Genomic DNA, 20,950 nt, shown 5'->3' on the forward strand with positions numbered 1-20,950 from the left:
TAATGCTATTAATTACTAACTGAGCCAGACTAGGAATTTTGTTATCCTTTACTTGCTGGATCTCTGACACTGAACACAGCAAGAATCACAGAAGGTATCAAAACATTAATTTAAGGAATGGAGTCTGGAGTGACAACCACTGGGGAAAGTGGTTGATGGATGTGGCATTTGGAGAATGACATCTATTTCCCTTCAACCTTTTTGAAAGCACAGGGATGGTTGCTGGACACTGCATTAAGGGCAGACAGGACACTGATGCTGGGCTGACACTGCCCCCAGCACTTCCTGCTGCTCTCTCTCTCACTCTGTGTGCTGGAGAAGAGCAGTTGCTGTGGTCAGGGCACAGAAGCAAAGACAACAGCACTACATTTTGTTGGAAGGCCTAGGCTCTTCAGACTGCAGTAAGAAAAATGGAACAGCCCCAGCCTCCCTGCTTTCTTTCATGAACTGGGAAGTGAACATGGGAACCACTCAGCCCATTTATGAACATCACAAAACTTGCTGTGGTCAGACCAGGGAAGCCTCTCTCAAAAGCTGAGCAGCATTAGCTAACCCACCCTATTTCACAGTTTCTCCCATCCTGCTCCAAGCTGGTTCTACTCCTGGCACAATACAGGTGTTTCTTACGCCTGTGGGCAAGTGGAACAAGGGGGATTATTCTTGGTGTTTCTAAATCTCCAAACTTTTTACAGATTTGATGTGTGACACCAGAACTGGACAAAAATCCATGCAGGACAAGACTGAATGGCTGTAAGTGGAGACCATCTCCTATACATCCCCTTCCCAGCTGAAGCCTCATCTTTGCACTGCCAGTTGGAGAGAGAGCATCACACTTCTTCACAGTGCCTTATCAAATTTTGTGCTGTCAAAATAACAGCTTCTATAAAACTAACATTTGCCTGAATATTGTTGAGTGTTCATTTCTATGAAAAATTGACAAAAAGCTCATAATCCTAACACAAGGAAATGCCGATAACATTTGTTTCATTTTACACAGCAGGTACTGTTCAATTAGAGCATACTTTTTGCCACAGCACATATTTTATCATATCTGAACCTGTATAAATATTTGTAAGCATATTTACTCAATACTTTCTGTATTGCTCAGAGGTTTCTAAATTTGCCAGTCATTTTAATTTAAAGCTCTTAATTAGAGACTGGTTGTCAAATGGATGTTCTTAGATACAGTGGAGACAGAGGCCATAACAGGAGCACAACAAATAGAATTAGTGGGAAGATTTGCGTTAATAGGACAAAAATGTAGCATTTTAAATGACTGATTCATCTAACAGAAACAGAGGGCACACTTTTGACTCTGAAAGACAGAATTTTGCCTAATTACTAAGAAGCTTCTGCACGTAGTACTGAACACAATGCTTCAGGAAGAGCTTTTAATAATATCTTAGTAAATGTTTAATAAGCTCTTAGTAAAACTCGCCTTCCATTTCTCTCATGTATGCAGACATATCCCTGCTGCTGTCAATGACTGGCAGCCTGGAGCTAGTTCCAACATAACAAAATCCTGATTTTGTGCTGTGGAAAATGGCATTCTGCAAAACACCCTGCGCTTTCTGACATAACAAGGCTACAAATATATGTTTAAATATACACTACAACTAGAAGGAAGAGCCTTAATCTACTTCAAGACTCTCATAAGGAATGCACAGTATCAATACAGTTGATCCACATCACTAGTCTTGTAACATCCAAATAGCTTGCAAATGTTTGCATCCTCTAAGGTAAGGTGAGCACTACCTACCACATTTTGATGCCTTCTCTTAGTAGCAGCTCAGGTTGCACCTAGATTTCTCAATCAAGCACAACCCTGCCCCTAACATTTAGCTGAGCAGAATCCACTCTTGAGGATGTGAGATAGATACCTATAGTATATTGCAGCAGACAGAGATAACCGAGATAGTGATGAATTTCAAACCAACAAGTTCCAAACTGCAGCAAAATTCAAGAGTGACAGGACTTATTTAACCTTACAACAGAAGTTCAAAAGGTAACTGTCATCAATAAGTGCACAGAGAAGGAGGAAGGGTTAGCCACAGTGAATATGAAAAGCTAGAAGAGCAATGCTGGCACATGCAAGAACCTATAAACTAACCACAGATAAATTTAGGTGGAAATTGGAAGATTTTTAGCCATGAAACAGTGAATCTGGTCAGAGCTGTGGGGTCAATGCATCCATCAGCTCTGCTGGAGCTCAATAAATTTGTTACAGGATCACCTAGCACACTTCTGCAAAGATAGCCTCTGGGTCCAATCCGCTACACTCTGTCTATGCTGCTAAACACAGACAGGGCTAGGGACTGACCCCAATCCTGAGGCCAACTGGCACAGACTGGCTCATGTTCATCTTAGGGCTCCATCAGCAATACTATGCCCTTGGCTCTGGCTTTCCTCAGGGCTCCACTTCTCAAGAGTCCCATGACATCACAGTTATTTTGTGTGTCTCAGTTCAAAGCGCATAAAGAAGTGAGAAGACTTTTTTTGCAGCCCATCAGAAAGGGATTTTCAGAGCATGAAACAGAGTATGTGCTGCATATCTCCCAGTATGGCCTGAGGGAAGGAGGAGAGTTAAGCATACCATCTCAGCCGGCTTTGCATTATAAGCCTATAGCTGATGACTGTTTTCTTGCAGTCTTTTTTCCACCCTGCCCTCCGGAGCACCATTGGAAGAGCAAAACTCAAGCTTTGTTCTGGAGAAAGCTAGTCAGAGTGGTGCAAAAAAGATAGGAAGTGAGCTAAGTGTTTATGCCTGACCTACAACAGTACCCAAGACCAGGTGGTCAGCACTCAGATCCAACCCCAGCCCTTTTCTGGAGCACTGCAGGTGAGTGAAGCTCTAGAAGACATCGTCCAACTTAGTGAGGTGGTACATGCACAATTACCATCAGCTTTATCTAATAAGCTACATTGCAGTGATGAAAGTGCCATCATTCCCATGATTAGCTAATGGAGCACACAGTAAGACTGTACCATCTCTGAACAAGCCAGTCAGGAAAATGCAAGGATAAAATGTTCAATTTACACAAATGCTGTGATGATTAGCAAAAGTAGAAAGGAAAAATGACAGTTTAATGAGATTTTAGCAGCAATTCTATGTGTCTCTGCATCTACCAGATATTTTTTAAGCAGAAGAGGTTTTTTTATATATACTTGTCTGGTGTGTCAACTGTGCTATCAAGATTAATAAGAAATTGCTAGAGTTTAAATGATCTGTGAATTACAAAATAGGTTGTTTATTCATCACAGCAGACACTTTGTGTTACAAAGTTGTGATTTTTTTAATGAGGAAAAGACTAAGATAATGGGGGGGAAGGGCAGTATTTAGACCAATCCCTGGAAATCAAGTCAGCTCTCCAAACTGTTACTGGTTACCTCATTTTTAAAACACCACATTTTCCACATCTCCTGGAGTCACAGTTAACAAAAAGAAAAAATTTCTCATGTCATCTTGTACAAAGATTCCTCACAGCACTTTAAGTTTAAATTGGTCAGCTTAGATTTGAGTTCCTGGAACATGCTCAGATGCCAGAGACCACCCACTCTGATTTTACTTCAGAACTGAGACCTCAGCATAAAGATTCAACCAAAATCAATATTCTGTTTTCAGTGCTTCACATTTAATCAATGGGCTAATACTTGTTTCCTCACCCTATAAATAAAGAGCAGTCATACCAAGTTGTACCATTATGGTCACAGCACTATATGTAACATCAGTGGCTTAGAGCAGACTTCAAATTTGGCAGGAGCAGATTTGGCCCTATATTGGGAATACACCTAATAGAAAAAATAATATTAAATGGTCTCAAGCTTAAGAGTTACCATTAGAGGTTTTATAATAAATTAGTGAAGTGAACAAGGACAAAGTACTGGGGTTTTAAGAAGTCAAAAATATCAAACTGATGAATTATGTGCTGAGCCACTGCATATCATCTTTCACTTCAATGCTATAGAAAACCAGAAAATGGTTTTTGGAGAGAGCTCTGAGTGAACTTAGGCTATGTCAAAACTCATGCAAGTTTAATTTCTCTATCACACGACTTGTTAAATTTACAAGTAAGAAACAGAATTAGTAGGCAGAGATAAATAGTGGTCACTGGAGAAGAGTCAGTTTTTCTCTGCAAAAGCTGAACTCTGGTGCTGACTTTCCCCCACCCGTGCAGGGAGAAGGGAAAATTTCTCAAGGCTCCCATTCTCTTTTGTGCTTCTCCCCCCTGCCATTCCTGATCTCAGGACGTGCTGAGATGCAGCACAGGATGAAGACACTCCTAATACCTGTTTTTCCTGTGCCCTTGGCTTCTGCTGCATTGGTCTGACACACAGAGGTACAGCAGGAGCTGAAGTGAGTACAGAAAGATGAAGGGGGACTTAGGGAAGCATGGGGACTGTATGATCTCTTATCAGCCCTAACCAAGGTTTCTTCCCCACCATTGCAGGCCACATGGCAGCTCTCAACTCCATTTCCACATGCAACAGAAGGCCCTCAAGGCACGAAGCCTGAGGCAGCCCAGTCTCCTTGGTTGCTGCAAACCACACCGGATCCAGAGCAGTAACAGTACAGCCCTGCTGATAGGTCCACCAAATTTCACGGAGGGCCCTTCTAAGCACACTTACAGAAGACCAAACTATGCCTACTGCAAAGACAAAGAGAAGATCCAAAGCAGGATTCAACCACATTTACCATGAAACCATCCTAGCTCCTCATTCCTTTTGTCCATTTAGTAAACGTGAATCAAATCAGAAGCTGAAATAAACAAAAATCACCTCACCCACGGAAGGATAGATCCACTGCACATAGACTTTAAGACAAACATTCAGCTTCTTCATAGTATGTATAACTTATGCCTGAAACAAAAATTTCCCAAAACCACTGGAGTTTACAATTTTAATACCTGTGTTTTAGACCCAATTATTTGTTTTGCATATACACACTCTCTGTAATTTCTGTGGAGATGAACACACAGAAGCAGCAATCATCTGCACACACTGCAACTGTGTGCTAATGAGCTGCTTTATATTTACAAGCTTTCACTACCCAATCCAAAAAGGCTATTATCTACGAACCTAATTCACCAGGAGGTCAGTCCTTCAAAAAGACTGTGATTTTTATGCTGGTGTACCACATATGGGCACATTAACAATATCGAGTGGAAGAAAAACTGATTGTTACTTTACCAGCTGAACTTTCACAGATACAGACATCACAAGTCTAACCTGTCAACCACAGAAGCCTTACCATAAGGATATTTTGTGTCTAGTCTATTTGCTCCTGTTCTTGTCCAGGGTAGTACATCATCACTGCAACCATTAGGCATCCCATTGTAGCCAATTCCAACAATCTTGTTTTCTGAATTTACAATGCAGGCACCAACCTAAATAAGATCAGACATATATAGTATCAAGAGCATGCAAAACAATGTATCAACAACAAAGGTGAGACATGAATAGTCAGTCCCACAATTTTCATTGAAGAGCTTCACTTATATATTATATATAATATAATATACAATATAATATAATATAATATAATATACAATATAATATATTAAGCTTCACTTAATACATTAAGTCACACCATCTAGTGAGCAAGGCTACAATTGTACCTAACGGGGGCTTCAAAACAAATCAGGGCATATGTAACTCTGCTACCCCCTTGGTCATGCTGCTCCCATCCCAGCCTGCCAGTACAGTTCCGTGTCTGCTTACGAAATGAACCCAGTTCAGGGAGCAGAAACAGCACTAAATTAACCCTAGTAAACACGTCAGCTCAAGTCACCAAACCAGCTTTTCCAGAAATAGTATGAGCAGCAGGAACAAAAGAAAAGTCACAAAAGGTGTAGCAGATATACAATAGTGTTGGCTTACGCAGGCCTCACAAGCCTTTGTGGTTTGTTTACACATGCACTAAAATTCCAGACCTTTTAACTCCCACCCTTTATTGCTTCAACCCAAGTCTGCAAAGGAACTCTTCTTAAAGAATGATGAAGTGTTCAATTTTTACACTTTCTATCCATATTATTTATTGAAATGAAAATAGTACTGATTTTAATTCACACAATGGGTTTATCAACCAGCCCTTGAGTAACAAAAATTTAGCTCCAAGTGAATAACCTTCAGAAAGCTAAGTGCCATAATGTACAGAAGGCAGCAAGTAAGTGAACAGATTGGTTTTCTGGGATTTGCTTCCTGATTTTTTTTCACACAAAGGAAGTCTACCAGGACAACTGGATCCTGCAGAACAGCATGTTTCAGGAGCTGTATCAATCACCTGAAATCAATAGTGAACAATATTGAACAGAGGCACATGAAAGATGCGAAAAATGGGAACAGAGGTGAAGTGCAGGCAAAAGGGGATCCTGAGGGAGGAAACAAATTAGAAGAAAACTCCAGTCAATCCAAAAACAAACGAACAAATACTCTTACAGGTGAGGAAAAGAAACTTGTAAAATGCCGCGTCTTAAAAAATTACAATCTAAAACTTCCAGTTTTATCCTCCTCTAAAAGTGACTACATTTACTGGAAAAAGGAGACAAAATGCATGTAATTTTAACATCCAGATGAAAAGATGATTTATAAAACTCAAAATGTACACAGAATTACACACATGAGGTCAGGCCCAATAAGAAAATTTCTGTAACAGAAGGTGCTGACTACGTTAAAAACTGAATAGCTATGCACTGAAATAACTTTTATTAAGAAATCCCTGAAAGTGCTACGTGTACATCCGATGAGATGTGCAATATAGATTAGGTTATCTTATTATTATATGTTGCCATCTTACCTGAGAGCTTGGATCCTTGCTTCTTTGTGCTGACAAAAAAGCTACTGCCATAAAATATTCAGGCCATTCCAAATAATCCTCTCGTTTTTTGCAGGATGCTTCATTGCTGAAACTATAGTTTATAGAAAAAAACAGCCATCAGCAAATACCACAGGACCTAGAGTTACTGCAAACTGTATTATTTTAATGTGCACAAGTTTAAAGTAAGGAGGATCAGAATGTGGCTAAAACCACGCATTCACTAATATTTTGATAGTAAAACCATCAGTGTTAAGTGCTTTCGAGGAATTTATACACGCAACATTTCCTTTCAAGGAACAGGCATCCAAACAGGGTTGCAAATTTCATTTTTAGATAAGAAGGTTGAGATATTCAGAGCACTAAGCAATTCAAAGACAGACCAATTTATCCTTTATAGATAACACTTTGTATATTTCAAAGGTTCAGGTATATAATGTACTGGCATTCTTCTCATGCAAACAACATAATCTTTTTTATGCTGAGTGTGATAACTGCAGACCTCTAACCTAAGTTATTTTGTACTTCTGCCTATGACAAGTGCTCAGTAGCTTCCTATTTGGTAACTTCCTGTGCAGGCATTAATTTCTGACCATACAGTTATCATTGTAAGTTTACCTCGTTTCAACATTTACCACCAAAGATCTGAGGCCATTCCAATAGCTCCATGCTAATTTTCTCTTGAGATTATGTCCTGTGAAAGCCTCCTGAAAACTGATAGGAGATGGGTTCAAGGAGTTTTCCTTTAGGTATAATGTATAAAAGTGCCACAAAAGGTTGCTTTTTTCCCTGCCCTGAACGCTATATCTGGGGAAATGAGGAAGGAAAAAAAGGTGATGCATCATTTTCTCTTATGGGTGAAAGCCTGCTCAGACAGTCTACGACACAACAGGGGAATTTCTGTGCTTTTCAGCTCAAAGAAAGACAGACATCTCTCTCTCCACACACATATTTAAGCTTTGAAAATTTCAAGCAAAAGATCAAATTGAAAGATATTTCCCCAAACTCTCTTACATATCATTGCTACAACTTGAAAACCAAACCAATGGAACATCTCAAATACAAAGATCAGCCTATCAAAATACAAGGGGCACAGTACTTTTCTTCTTGGGCTCCTCTTACCAAAGACTACAACTTAAGTCCAAGATACCTTTCTAGTGATATAAAGCCGTGCAGAAAAATACATCACAGGTAACTGCAAGCAGCAAGACATCTCCTAGCAACACTAGCACCAGCACTTTCAGAAGACAAACATTAGAAGGCAAGTGTTTAGTCAATCATTATTTTTATAACTAAAACCATGTATTAGAGGCTTGCAGTTAGCTTGTCATAAAGAGGTTACACTATTTGAGTGAAGACAATGCCAGCACATGATAAAACTGTACTTTAGAAAGCTACAAGGTGCTATTTACCAAAAAGAAATTGCTGGTTTTGGATAGTCTGTATGTGGCACATTACAAGTTAGCAATTTTGGCTTGTTCTTGGAATGAATGAGGATCATCTTTAGGGCTACCATCTCAAAGTAAGGAAGGAGAAACACACACTCTTGATGTAACCCACACACCTCTCTCACACTTTGACAACGTTGTAAATAGTGCCCAGAGCTGCCAATTGTCAAAGCAAACACACAAATCAAGTATGTGATTCTAGGAATGCCCAAATTGTCTGGAATCACTGTAACTAAAGGGTTGGGGCTATATCCTACCAAGAAGGAAAATTGTTCAGAGAAAGAAGAGATTAAAGGCATGCCCTCACACCACTCTCTGCCAAACTGAACTTTGGCAGGTTAACTGAAACATCAAGTGTTTCCGCTATATGATTATTAAAATATCTCACAAAAATTGATTTATAAAATCTAAAACACAACTGGACTTTAAATGATCAGTTTAATACATTCCTGGCTATGTGACATTCACAGTGATGTCTTTGGAGAAGGATGAAACACAATTCAGAGCTACACTGAATAAAACATTCTGGGAAAAGGGCTCCAGAAAAATAGTAGTACTCTCAACTAGGAGGTCATGAGATCTCCTTTTGTTAAATTATTCCCTAGCAACTCTACTTATTCAAAACATAACAAAAGCTAGTATTTACTTTTCTTATAAATACAGAACTGTATGTAAGTAGAGGTCCCTCAGAGTACCAACTTCACAGGGAGAGGAGTATATCTAAAAAATAAGCAGAAGGCTTACATCAAAGAGAACATAAAAAGCCCCCAAAGCCCTTACTCAATTACTTCTACTTAACATCACCGTGTTTGGCAAGATAATTCCCTCAACTCAGTGCACAAGAACTCAAGAGTGTGAAATGGGTATAAACCACTTAATTTCTGATTGAGCAGAAGCCAAGGCCTTGGCTAGCAGTCAAGCACACACATGAAAATTAAGTTTATGGATTTGGGGCAGCTGATAATCTTCTTTATGCTCATTTGCAAGTTCTAGAATTGCATGAAGGAAAGCTACTCTAGAAAATACTATAGCTAGCTGTAAAACAGGCTATCAAGGCTTACCCTTAGGATAACCCGTAAGAACTTATGAAAAAAATAACAGAAACTGAAAGCCATAAAGAATACACTGCTCAAGAACAATGGGGGGGAAAAACCCCTAAATTTTAGCATAATTAGTAGTCTATAGAAAATTTTGTGAACATTATTTCAAGGTAAAACAGAGAAAAAATTCTGTAATTGGAGAACACTGCCTCCCTTTTCACTTCTTTTTCATCCATCTAGGCTTCAAGTAACACATGTGAAAAAGGAAAAAATGTCATTCAGCTACTTAAAAAAATGGTCGACCATAATGAAAAATTTTCTTGAGAATCTTAAAATAGAATATATCACTTCAAATATTTTCATGTAACAAGTATGACAGCCAGCTATACAATCTAGTACAACTAGAGGACTAGTGGGTATCAGATCAACCTCTTTTTTGTTTTTTTCCCCTCTGCTTCCTTGTCTTTGATGTCACGTGCATTATGTTATAATTGTATTCTAACAGTATTTTTCCCCAGTATCAAGTACACTGCTGAAGACCAACTACCAATACCTTGGCATTCAAATCACAGAAATGAAGGTAAAAAATAAAGTGTGTATTAAAAATAAGGAATAAACACCTTCAGCTAAGCTCTTGTTCCCCAAAAGCCAAACAGGATATGGGCTCTTGATGACCTTCAATACAAGCTTCTTCTTTAAAGCTCATATTCATGATCACTATTAGTTCAAATGTATGTGGCACTTCCTTTACTTGAGGTTTCTCACCTTTCCCCTCATATAGGCACTGATACAGTCATTACCTATTCCGTACTGCAAAGAAAGGTTTTGAGAGAGAAAACTCAATCTTTCTTACAGAAGAATGATACTCAGTGCATTGAACATTAACTATATTCAAAATTTTCTTGGCAGAAAACTCACCATACCTGCAAAGATAAACACCGCATATAAACACTGAACCTCAATTATGCAGTGTAAGACACTTCCCTTCACTGAACGTACTTCACTTTTACAGCCACTTCTGGCTTTAATTAATGAGTATTACTCACGCCGGCCCCCATTTCCGGAAATAATGAACTCAAGACACCCAGCCTGCTGTTTTTCCCATCCCTATTTGTAGCGATTCCGACACTCGAACAAACAGGCCACGCCGTCACCACAGGGCCTTCGAGGGCTCCAGGAAACGCCTCCCCAGCGGGACAGGACGGGACGGGACGGGACGGCTGTCCCCCGGCTCCGCGGCCCTTCCTCTCCCTGCCTTTCCGTCCTGCCCCCGGGCATTCCAGCCTCCCTCCCTCCCTCGTGTCCCGGCGGACTGCAGCTTCCCGCGCTCCCGCCCCCAGAGGCCCGGCCAGCAGGGCTTCACCCGCGGGCGGCAGCGGCCCGGCCCGCCCGGAGAAAGTTCCGTCAGCCGTGCGAGCGGAGCACGGCGGCGCTGGGAGCGGGAGCCGCGGGATGAAGAGCTGCGGACGGCGTCCCGCGGCCGCGCACTCGCGTACCCGTTGCGGAGCTGGCCGGGCTCGGCGCCGCTCATGGCGCTGCAGCCACGCTGCCCTCGCTGCCTTCGCCGCTCGGCGCCAAGCGCGGGTGAGCGGGCGGGCGGGGCCGGGGGCGGGCCGGGGTGCCGAGCCGCGCCCCGAGCAGCCCGCCGGGGAGAGCGGCTTCGGTGCGCCCGCAGCGCCCGGCAGCTCGTCCCGCTGCCCCCGCGGGCTGCTGCCAGCCTCCGCCGCGCTGTAAACCGGTGACTTGAGTGTCTGCTCGCGTAGTCGTCAGTTTTCTCACAGATGTTCCTTCTAATGTTATGCTCTGATCAAAGCATGCGGGTTTTCGCCCAGCTCACGCTGTTGACGTAAATGCTGTTTATTGAAGTTCGACATTAACATATTAAAACGTCTAAAAATTGGCGGTTTTATTTGTTCTCTGGATATGAAATTGATGTGGAAATTGAGTTATGGTTTATTAATACCTCCAGCTGCTGCCAGGTCTTAGAATCTCCCAAGATGTGCAGGTAGCTGAACATATATATATATAACCCATTACAGTGCAAAATAAGAGGTATGATAATAAATATTAAATGTTGGTATGGTGTGTTCGTGTTCCTTCTGTGTGAAGCTGCCTACCCTGGCTGGCTGGCTGCCACTAGGGCATGCCTTTACGGAAGCACTCAAACAGGAGCAAGGTACACATGTTCGCTCCACGGGGCTGCGAGGCATCAAGTGAAGACTGACCAAACGCAGCCGAACGTGACCAATTCGGTTCCCACTGGAGGCAGTGACAGGGGCAGCGAACTCAGTGACGGACAAAAGGAAAACGCTTGCCTTTGAGAGCATCCCCAAGAGGGGTTTGTGCGCGCAAGCCGCGAGTTCATGCTGCATGTGAGCTGCAGCGCTGAGCTGAATGTGGTCAACAGACACGGCTGAGAGAATGGTTTCCTGCAGCCTGGTCAAAAATCTTCCTCTTCACCCAGGAGGATGCTTCAGGTTGGGAAACAGGACTTTTTTGGGTACGCAGCAGTCCTACCTCAGAAGCTGTCTCTATGGTTCCCCCTTACTAAACAAATGCATAGCAAATTGCACAGGTGGGTACCTTACTACACCAATATGTGTGCAAGAAGATGGCTAAGCCAAGGAACCTGCCATGCTCATAGTTTTTATTGAAGCTGTGCCAAAACAGAGAGATCCTGCAGTAATCAACACAGAGGAACACATTGCTAATATGTTTTCATATTAAGATTGCTGTATCAGTTAGCTTTTTTTCTTAAACAACTGACAAATCATCAAATACGAAAACGTTACTTAATTTCACAGATATTCCTATTCAGTTGAAACTATAAAACTTGGCAAAAGCAACCTGTTATACTTCAACTGACAAGTTTCCCAGCCCTCAGAGTGGGAAAACATATAGCTATTTCAGTTTGCAAGACTTCTATTGGCATAATTTCATATGGACAACAAATGTTCATGTATGGTTTGTTAATGAATGAAAAGGAACTATTTAAATGCAAGAAAACAAATTTAATGAAAGTAGCATCACTCAGGAAAGCATAAGAGTGAAGGTGAAATGAAAGTCCTGACTATGGCTGATCACAAAGAGAGTTAAAGAGCACTCAATCTGGGGAAAAAAATAGCATCATTCAGTTCAAAACGTTTTCTACTATCTGTATATGTTTCTGCATCCTTGAAGTACGAATTAAAATTGTAGCGCTGTAATTACCCAGGCAAAATTCGTTATTTTTCATAATTAGGATTCTGTGGATGAACCATAGCATCTACTAAGTGCTACTGCTTATAACACAGCAGTGATATAAGGCCTGGGGAGGAAAACTTTTGGTGGAATTTTACTCAGTAGACTCCAACAATGTTGCTAAATTGCACATCTTCTCGAAACCTTTCTACATTTTTATTTTCCCCTATGTTTCTTCAAATAATTATACTGAAAACTCTTGTAGCCAAGTCGTGACTGTTCTTCTGACAATGTGCTGCTGTACTTGACATAACAGCCTCTTTCTTCAAGCACACATGGGAAGAAGGATACACCTGAACTAGGTAAGATTTAGGCCAGGATCCTGTGGTCTAAACACAGGGTTGTGCTGAGGATAGGTAGCTTGACTTACTACAGGTATGGGATAAAGTCATGCTGCCTGGCAGGTTCCACAAGACTTCTCTAGCAGCTGCATGCTTTGCAAAAGCAGCCACTACCCTGGATCTGCTGTCTGAATCCTCCTCTCCATTAACTCTGAGATCTAGCTTATTTGCACCTTTCATCTGCCTCAGAACCATTCAGATCTGTGTGACAGAACTTGAGGGCTCTAACTCGAAGCCCTTGTTAAACAGACATGCATTCAAATAGGCCGAATTTCTTTTAAATTTGTATCTGGCACTCTAGTCCTGTCCTTGCACATTCCTCTCTAGTTCAATAGAAGGAGGATGTATATCAAAAAGCCTCAAGTATCTCAGGTAATCTTTCATAAGTTATTTTTGCTTGTGTCTCATTTCCTAACATGCTCCTGAGTGTGGACTATCATGACTTTGCTGTAGAGATGCCAATAAACAATCTGAGCTGATTACAAATACTTTAGATGCTCTTATTAACGAAAAGTGATACAAGTTTGAAAGACATGCTAAATATATAACCATCTGTCAAGCTGCTTATATTTTTAGCTTACTTCTTATGAAACATTCACATCTACCTTTTGTCAATTTTGATGAAAGCATACTAAGTTGATTTTGGGGAACCCACAGGTTACGGACCCCTCCCCCCACTTTCTTGCTGCTTGCCAACAGACTCTTTTAACTTTGCTGGCCAGCAAGATCTCTCCCCAAATGTACCATATGTATAAACTGTTGCTCAGAGAGGAATGTTTGCTATTTGCCAGAATATGGACCATGCAATTTGGTAGTCCACCCTGAAATCACTCTCAAAACTTAAGGGAAAAATAAGAAGAAGTTGCTAATGAGCGGTTGTCTTTTTCTCCAATAGAGTGAATTTTTCAGGAACTAATTACTAGGTTTGAAGAGAAAGAAAAACAAATATGACAGTATGTTTTTTTATCTTCTCTGTCTTACAGAGAAGTAATTGCTCACGGACAGGATAATTTTCTTAGCTAGAGAACTTTATTTTTTAGGCAAGACTCATCTTCTAAATATTTTTTCAAACAGGAATTTCCACCTGAGTTAAACTTTTCCTTCTATACTTGCTTAGAGTCTGAGAACACGTTGAATACAAATGTAGCTGCTGGTATAAGCTGAAGTTCTGAATTTCTATGGTTAATCTAATAAAGAATATGAAGTTATGGCTTCCTCACCGATCAAATAACATTTGTTGCAATGTTGTTTGTACTGGGAACAAAATCCTCTTTTGGAATCCCCTTGCTGGAAGACCTAAAAAGGGTTAACTGCAGAAGCTTGTTAGCGAACCAGCCCATCAACAGACTGCAGTAACTGTTAGATTTTTATATTGTAGCATTCTCTATCAGGAGCATAAGTATTTCAGAATTACTACAGGATTTTTAACTTTTGCATGTAACTGTTTATACAATGCAATTTTGGACCTACTTGTTAATAAGGATGGTAAGAAATGCCAGTTATTACCAGCTTTTGATTAAAACCAAATAAGACGGTATCATGGTAATTTTGGTGCAGATGGAAGCCTGTTGCAAATTCAGTATTTTGAAACTCAGGTGACAAAATTCAGGACATTGAAATTTGTGTTTATATACCTACATTTTTACAGATTTGTAAACACTGAATGCCAGAGATTCTTGTGCATGGTGAGTATCTCTGTCAGAATCAATCAAGCCAATATTAAGGTATTTCTATGCTTTTCATGTCCTCAAAGGAAATCATTATTCTTCTCTGTTCTTAGATTTTGATGGCTTGTGTATGATGTTACCTTTCGATTGCATCTGTTCCTTGAAAAACTAGAGTCTAGGGCTAGATTTAATTTTTCTTTGTTCCTGTCCAAGTGAGATACTATTTTGAGTATCACATGCTCAATCTTCCAGACAAAATTCTGCAAAATTCCCTAAATCCACAGTTTTTGAACTTTATTCTGACTAGGGTCAGAAATGAGTGTACAAACAGTACTCTTTAAACAGTCTTCTGATCAATTTTTAAAAGTACACTATTTTTCACCTCACATAGGAATTTTATGGACATATGGTGATTTCCTAATTTTGACTGTTTTCTTGTTTTATTCATGCTGATGGTTCTAGTTATGGGCAAATATTGTCTTTGCAGTACTTTGATCACCTCGTCATTTTTTTTGTATCATTATATTCTCCAGCTAGATTTGCTCTTTCTGTATGCTGTGTGTTTTTGCTCATGTTTTCTCTGTTTATTTTTTCCTAATATTTGCATCTATCTCTGACCTGTCCTCTAGTTTTGAAATTCTTTTCCCATTCATACCTGCCCTTGCAATCCAAATTCCCCCTTTTATGCAATCGAGTGCAATTTCATACCAAATCCAAAACATAGCACTGTACCAGCTACTAAGAAAAAAATTCAACTTTATCCCAGCTAAAACCAGGACAATAGGACAAAGATAGGTGCTAGAAAAATGGAAGATATTGCATGTGATCTTTTTTCCTATCTCCATCCAGAACTGGAAATCACAGATAATCCTGCTAAATTGTCCTTTGGAAAGTAAACTGAGACACAAAATCTCAGACTGCAAGTCTTCTGGCAATCCTAGTGATTCCTTCCAAAATACGAATTACCCTTCTTTGCCCACCCATACTAGTCATGATCACAGATATTCCCTAACTAGAAGTGAGAAATTATTTTTCTGTTTTCAGTATAAAATTTCACTTTCTTGGCATGCTGCTTCTGGACCCAGCAGCTGACTACATACTTCACAGCTTTCTACTTCTCTTGTTACCTTCCCCTTAGTTTTCAAGGCTATTTTTAATATCTAAGAAGATTATTTTCTATTTTCACCCTTTCTGATTTGGCAAGATTTCCTGTGATGATCCAGTAGCTTTTCACACTACATCCATGAATTTTCACTAAGTCCCAAAATCTCTTGCAGTGTATCAACTTGCAAAAACTCCAACTGGAAAACAACATTATCTGTAATCATTATATCAGACATTCTGAAGACAGAAATCTTTACTCTTCCATACAAATGATATTGAATACAGGTATCCCTTCATATTTGGGCAAACCAGTTTGCTGTTAGGAATCTTTCCTTTTCTTCTCCTAATACAAATTCCACTTAAGCTTGTCTTCTTTAACCTCAGTGGAATTTCTGTCCAAGCGTCTTTGTTCCTCTCAAATTTTTTTGTTTGGTTGGTTTTTTGTTTATGGTAAGCTTTATATTTCCTCTATAAAGAATTTTCCTATTTTTATGTACAATTTTCTGTCATTTATCTTAACTGTATCTTCAGATTTCATTATTACAGTTTGTTAATCTTAATAAAAGAGCTGCTACACAGAATCATTTTCTTACATCTTTATATGGGATTTAGCATGGAAGGTTTTAAGTAAATGTGCTAAATCCATTCTGTGATAAGAGATGAATTACTCTTTCAGCTAACCTTTGGATTGGGGTGGGGGAGGAAGACAATATCTCAGGATTTTCAGATACACTAGCAAAATTAAACTAAGTTAAAAGAAATAAAATTAACTGCTCCAATCACTCTGGGTTTGTCCTGTATCTCCCCTCAGCATGATGAAATCCCTTCAACCCACTTGCCTTTCAAACTGTCAATACACCCAATTCCCCACATTAGCATCAGAGGTATTTTCCTTTCTCAGTAGGAGGAGAACTGCTCCATCTCTAGGACATAACACCACAACACCAAGAGAACTGGGAGACATGAGGCATGATGCCTTCATTTTGTAACATCCTGAGTGTTAGCTTGGCATCAGGGCAGAGGGAGCTCAGGTGCCACTATCATATCATATTGACTACTTTTCATCTCTTCTACATTCTGGCTGTTTCCTAAACTCATTGAACTAATTACACAAGAGCAGCTAACAGCCACATTGCTCTAACTTATCAGTAATGAAAAGTGAGCTGGAGCTGTCAGGAAATACATTTGACATCCTAATTTGGAAGAACAGGAACTCTGTGCTCCCTCTGTAGATATGAGGGGAAATATAACCATTAGTAAACCTAATTTATTTCATAAGTAGAGTTGACAGCATGATTCCTTTTCAATATTTCCTGGCACTTTCCTATTATGAGATTCTGCTTTTAGTTGTCTACATCAGACAAACATGATTTCTTCAGACTGAAATAGCCCAAGCTGAGCACTTGCTACTACTAAGATTATTTTTTTATCTTTCAGTTTGTATCCAGATTTTTAATGCTATTGTAACTTTAAAACCATTATAAATAAAAACATATTCACATTAGGAAGACATTGACACAGATGGCAAAGACAGTAGTATATGGTAAATGAGGAGTTCTAGAATGGAGCCATACCAGCTTTGTGCTACACAAAAGACGATTAAGTAAAGAAGGCAAAGAGCAGGATGTGATTTTTGAAGCAGGGATCATTAAGGAATTCAAAAGTGGAAGGGCTATAGATTGTGGAAAGGGAAGACAGACATTAGTTACATTTATCCAACTCTCATTTCTCAGAATACAACAGAATGTTTTTAGGGTTCAAAGTACTAAAGAAAACGTGTCTTTTGAAACCAGCCTTCACAGCAGCCTAGGGAGATAAAAAAATTAAATAACAGATGTGCTTTATTTTTTTCAAAACTGAGGAAGCAAAAGGGAACTGATACGCGATATTCTTCTTTTGCAGGAAAGTAAACTAAAAAACTCCCTATTATTTCTACAAAAACTTCAGTAGGTTCTATAGGGACAGTAAGGAGGAGAACTCAAAATCACTCTGCTGGTATATATGTCCTCTGGGGTGAGCATTTTTCCACAGAAGATGAATGTCCTACATGGGCAAAAATAAGAAACAGGACAAAAATCATACTAATTTTATGGACTTAGTGAAAACTGGCTTGTCTTGTAATGACAGCTTTTTAGAATAAAAATGTTCTTATTCAGGGTTAGTTAAATTTACTTTAATGGTCTTTTAAAGAACTAGAGAACAGCAGATTCTTGTTGGGAGATACTATACAGGTCAATTTATTTCTGCATTTTGTGTTCTAATTCTTCAATATTTTGCACTGCACTTCAACTGATCTGCAGTACAAGAACCTGAAATTAGCTAGCACACTGGGATCAATACTGAGCAATATTTTGTCTCTGAAAGAAATTCACTCTGACAGAGAAGAGTAAGAGCAGTGTAAGGAAACAGAGACTCTGGCTAAAAAGCCGGATACAGAAATTTCCTATAAAGCAGTACAAATTAGTTGATGTCACCAGAGCAAGAAAACCATAGTGACAGAATAAAATGTTATCCAGGTTCCAGAATACTTTATTATCACCACCCTAGGTCACTAAGCTTCACAAGCTATATCCATCAAATTTGATAGCAGTATATATAATCACAGCTGAAGCTAGAAGGTGCAGTGCTTTAATGTACTAACGATGTACATTAAGACACCTGGGTTCAAAGTCAGTTTACGACAGGAACAAAATGAGTTTGTTGGTCTCAGCCTGCACTCTAGTGGACAATTGCACATAAACCCAGTCCCAAGAAGAATCCCAAGAATTAGATGTGTTGGCCAAAACATATGGCGAAATTCATATTCTCTGAACATTATAAAAAACAAAATATCTTTGCTTTTAGTGCTGTTCTGAAACACTGCAAGATGAGACATTTTCATCAGCATCGCTTTAACACTGTGTTCAGTATTCTTGTTACCAGTATTTGAAAGAATACAACAGAAGGTGAAACAATACAATGGAAGGCAGCAAAGGCAATTAGATGCTTGCATGTTAGGGGGAAAATGGAGATAAGAGGACATACTGACATAGCAGATATATATATATATAATGTTTATGACTAGGTAAAATATCTTTATTTACCTTTTCTCATAATATAAGACACTGAGAAACAAAAAAATTGACATATATAATAGTGATAAAAAAATATTTTCTTGAGACATAATTAGCCTGTGAACTCATGTCTGAAAGACATTTTGGAGGCAAGACCTAAATAGAACTTAAACCAAAAATTATGCTGTTACATGAATAATAAGAATAGCAAGGTGAGATAGTGTAAAACGTGTGAGGAACAAAAACTCTCACGATTCAAGGTATAAAACAAACATAAATTACCTAAGGCATGGGCAGAAACTATACCCACAGATGTTTTATTTCATTAGTCTATTCCATACAATGTTTACACATATTTCAGTGGGCAGACAGTAGAATGCTGGAGTCTCAGATTTGTGTAGTCTGTGGTATTTCCTAGTTGCAGAAATTAGCTGCAAAAAATTCTCTGGAACTTTAACCCCATTTCATGTCATTGCCCTTTATATTGTTAAACTTTTTATCAGTCAAGTGAACAATATTGACACCCAATCATTTACAATTACAATCATAAGTCAAGTATAGAGGCAAAGTAAAAAAATTATTGAATTATCCTGTCTTTTGAAAACTTTTTTTAAGTTAAAAAAAAGGTTTGTTATCACTAGCCTAAAACTGACCATTACATATTTTATGTATATTATATTGACACCAATATATACTATATTAACAGAGCCTTTTACAGTCTTGTGATCTGTCCGAGTCCAAGCTGACCTTTCCCTTATTTTTCATCATGTCACCTACCTCAATCATTTTCTGGAATGTTTGAACACTTCTACAGTTTACAAGCCTACATTTCAATCTCAAGATAAATTTAAAATTCTATTTTTATCCAAATAAAATTCACCTTATGGTGTGGCTACTGTTTAGCATATTTAGAATACTCTATCTCTAGATTTTTCATAACTAAAAAAACAGTCTTTTTCAATCTTTTAATGATAGAGCAGCCTCTCTGACCGTATTCTGATTCCAAATTCAGAGAATCATCAATTTTTATAAAAAAATAATATCGCCCTCAATTTTGTGAAGAAATGCAACTTCAGATAAACTTTGAAGTGTAATTTATCAAACATGGATTTCCTCTGTCCCCTCAGTTGCTATTATACTATTTTTTAATCAAAGCTCTTCCGTCCATGGTTCTTTTGTAATTACTACTTCTGATTATTTTATTCCAAATTTTCTGGTAATTCATGGTTTTCCTAAAGGCTGAGCCAATAAATGTTGGGGTGAAAATATGAGTTATTATTTACAAAGCCCCCACATTTTCCTATATTTTGTAGATAAAAAGTGAATTTTAACTGCTTTTTTAAAGTGCAATAAGTGAATCTCAAGCCTCTAAAATCACAAAGCAAATGAAATCAAACTTTAATCTACTGGGGAATGGAGCTGAACTCATAATTTCTGCTTATGCTAAGACAACAATATGCTTCCATGAGTAAATTATTACTCCAAAACCATATTTTATTGGAATAGCTTGACAAGAATAATTTCCTTGAAGATAAAAAAAAAAATAATTAGAAATGTTAAATAGGACCTAAATTTGTCAAGTATAACACGGAGGAATGAAAAAGATAACACTCATAACTTCAAAAGAATTTGAATTATGCACTTAAATTCAGACTTGTGGCATGAACTAAGATAATTACGAGGAAAATAGCAGCTTTTGCAGTCAATAACAGACATTGGATTGAGTTAGTCAATTTTTCTGAGCTGACAAATGAAAGATGATAGCTGCTGAAATGAGCTGCAGATTATATGAGAACTACTATGGTGTGTAAGAACTAATGCTTTTATTCTCAAAGCCCAAAGCTGAAAAAATATTAATAAAACCATTTATATCTAGCTAGTTTAAGTGCATCTGGCACCCAGAAAAGAAAGGTTTCTTGATGGAGGTAGTCCCTGTTTCCACTTGGCATCAAACACAGCTTTCGAAAAATGTTTTTCTGCTCTAGTCTCCTGATAATTCAACAGCAGTAGGACCACGAAAACCTTGTTAGAAGTACCAGCTGCTTGCACAGAATTTCTGTTGTGCTTATGACCACCCGCTGGCAAATACTAATGCACAGAACAAAAATAAGTAAGATAGCTGTAGCTCAAAATGGATAGTGCAGGAAGTGGATATAGCAAGTGTATTGATAAAGGAGAAATACCACCCTTAATAGTGGTGCCTCACTGCTAGAGAACAAATAAATAAAACCCAGTATTTATGCTAT

The 20,950-nt window shown here is 38.8% G+C and overlaps 1 protein-coding gene across 2 annotated transcripts in view; it reads right to left on the reverse strand.

Moving 5' to 3' along the window:
- DCTD (dCMP deaminase) overlaps window positions 1–20,950 on the reverse strand; it is a 57,942-nt gene that overhangs the window by 8,291 nt on the left and 28,701 nt on the right. Inside the window, exons 1-3 of one of the 2 annotated variants that reach the window (XM_085058741.1) lie at window positions 10,796–10,948; window positions 6,794–6,905; window positions 5,249–5,384 (exon numbers count right to left, since the gene is read on the reverse strand). In XM_085058741.1, the coding sequence (XP_084914867.1) occupies window positions 5,249–5,384; window positions 6,794–6,905; window positions 10,796–10,830 (283 nt within the window). In that variant the 5' untranslated portion in view covers window positions 10,831–10,948. Of the gene's footprint in view, window positions 1–5,248; window positions 5,385–6,793; window positions 6,906–10,795; window positions 10,949–20,950 lie in introns of those variants that run through there. The other variant, XM_085058742.1, reaches the window with a different exon arrangement.

This window comes from Lichenostomus cassidix, chromosome 4, assembly GCF_008360975.1.
Source record: "Lichenostomus cassidix isolate B80296 chromosome 4, HeHo_3.0, whole genome shotgun sequence".
NCBI classification, from domain to species: domain Eukaryota; kingdom Metazoa; phylum Chordata; class Aves; order Passeriformes; family Meliphagidae; genus Lichenostomus; species Lichenostomus cassidix.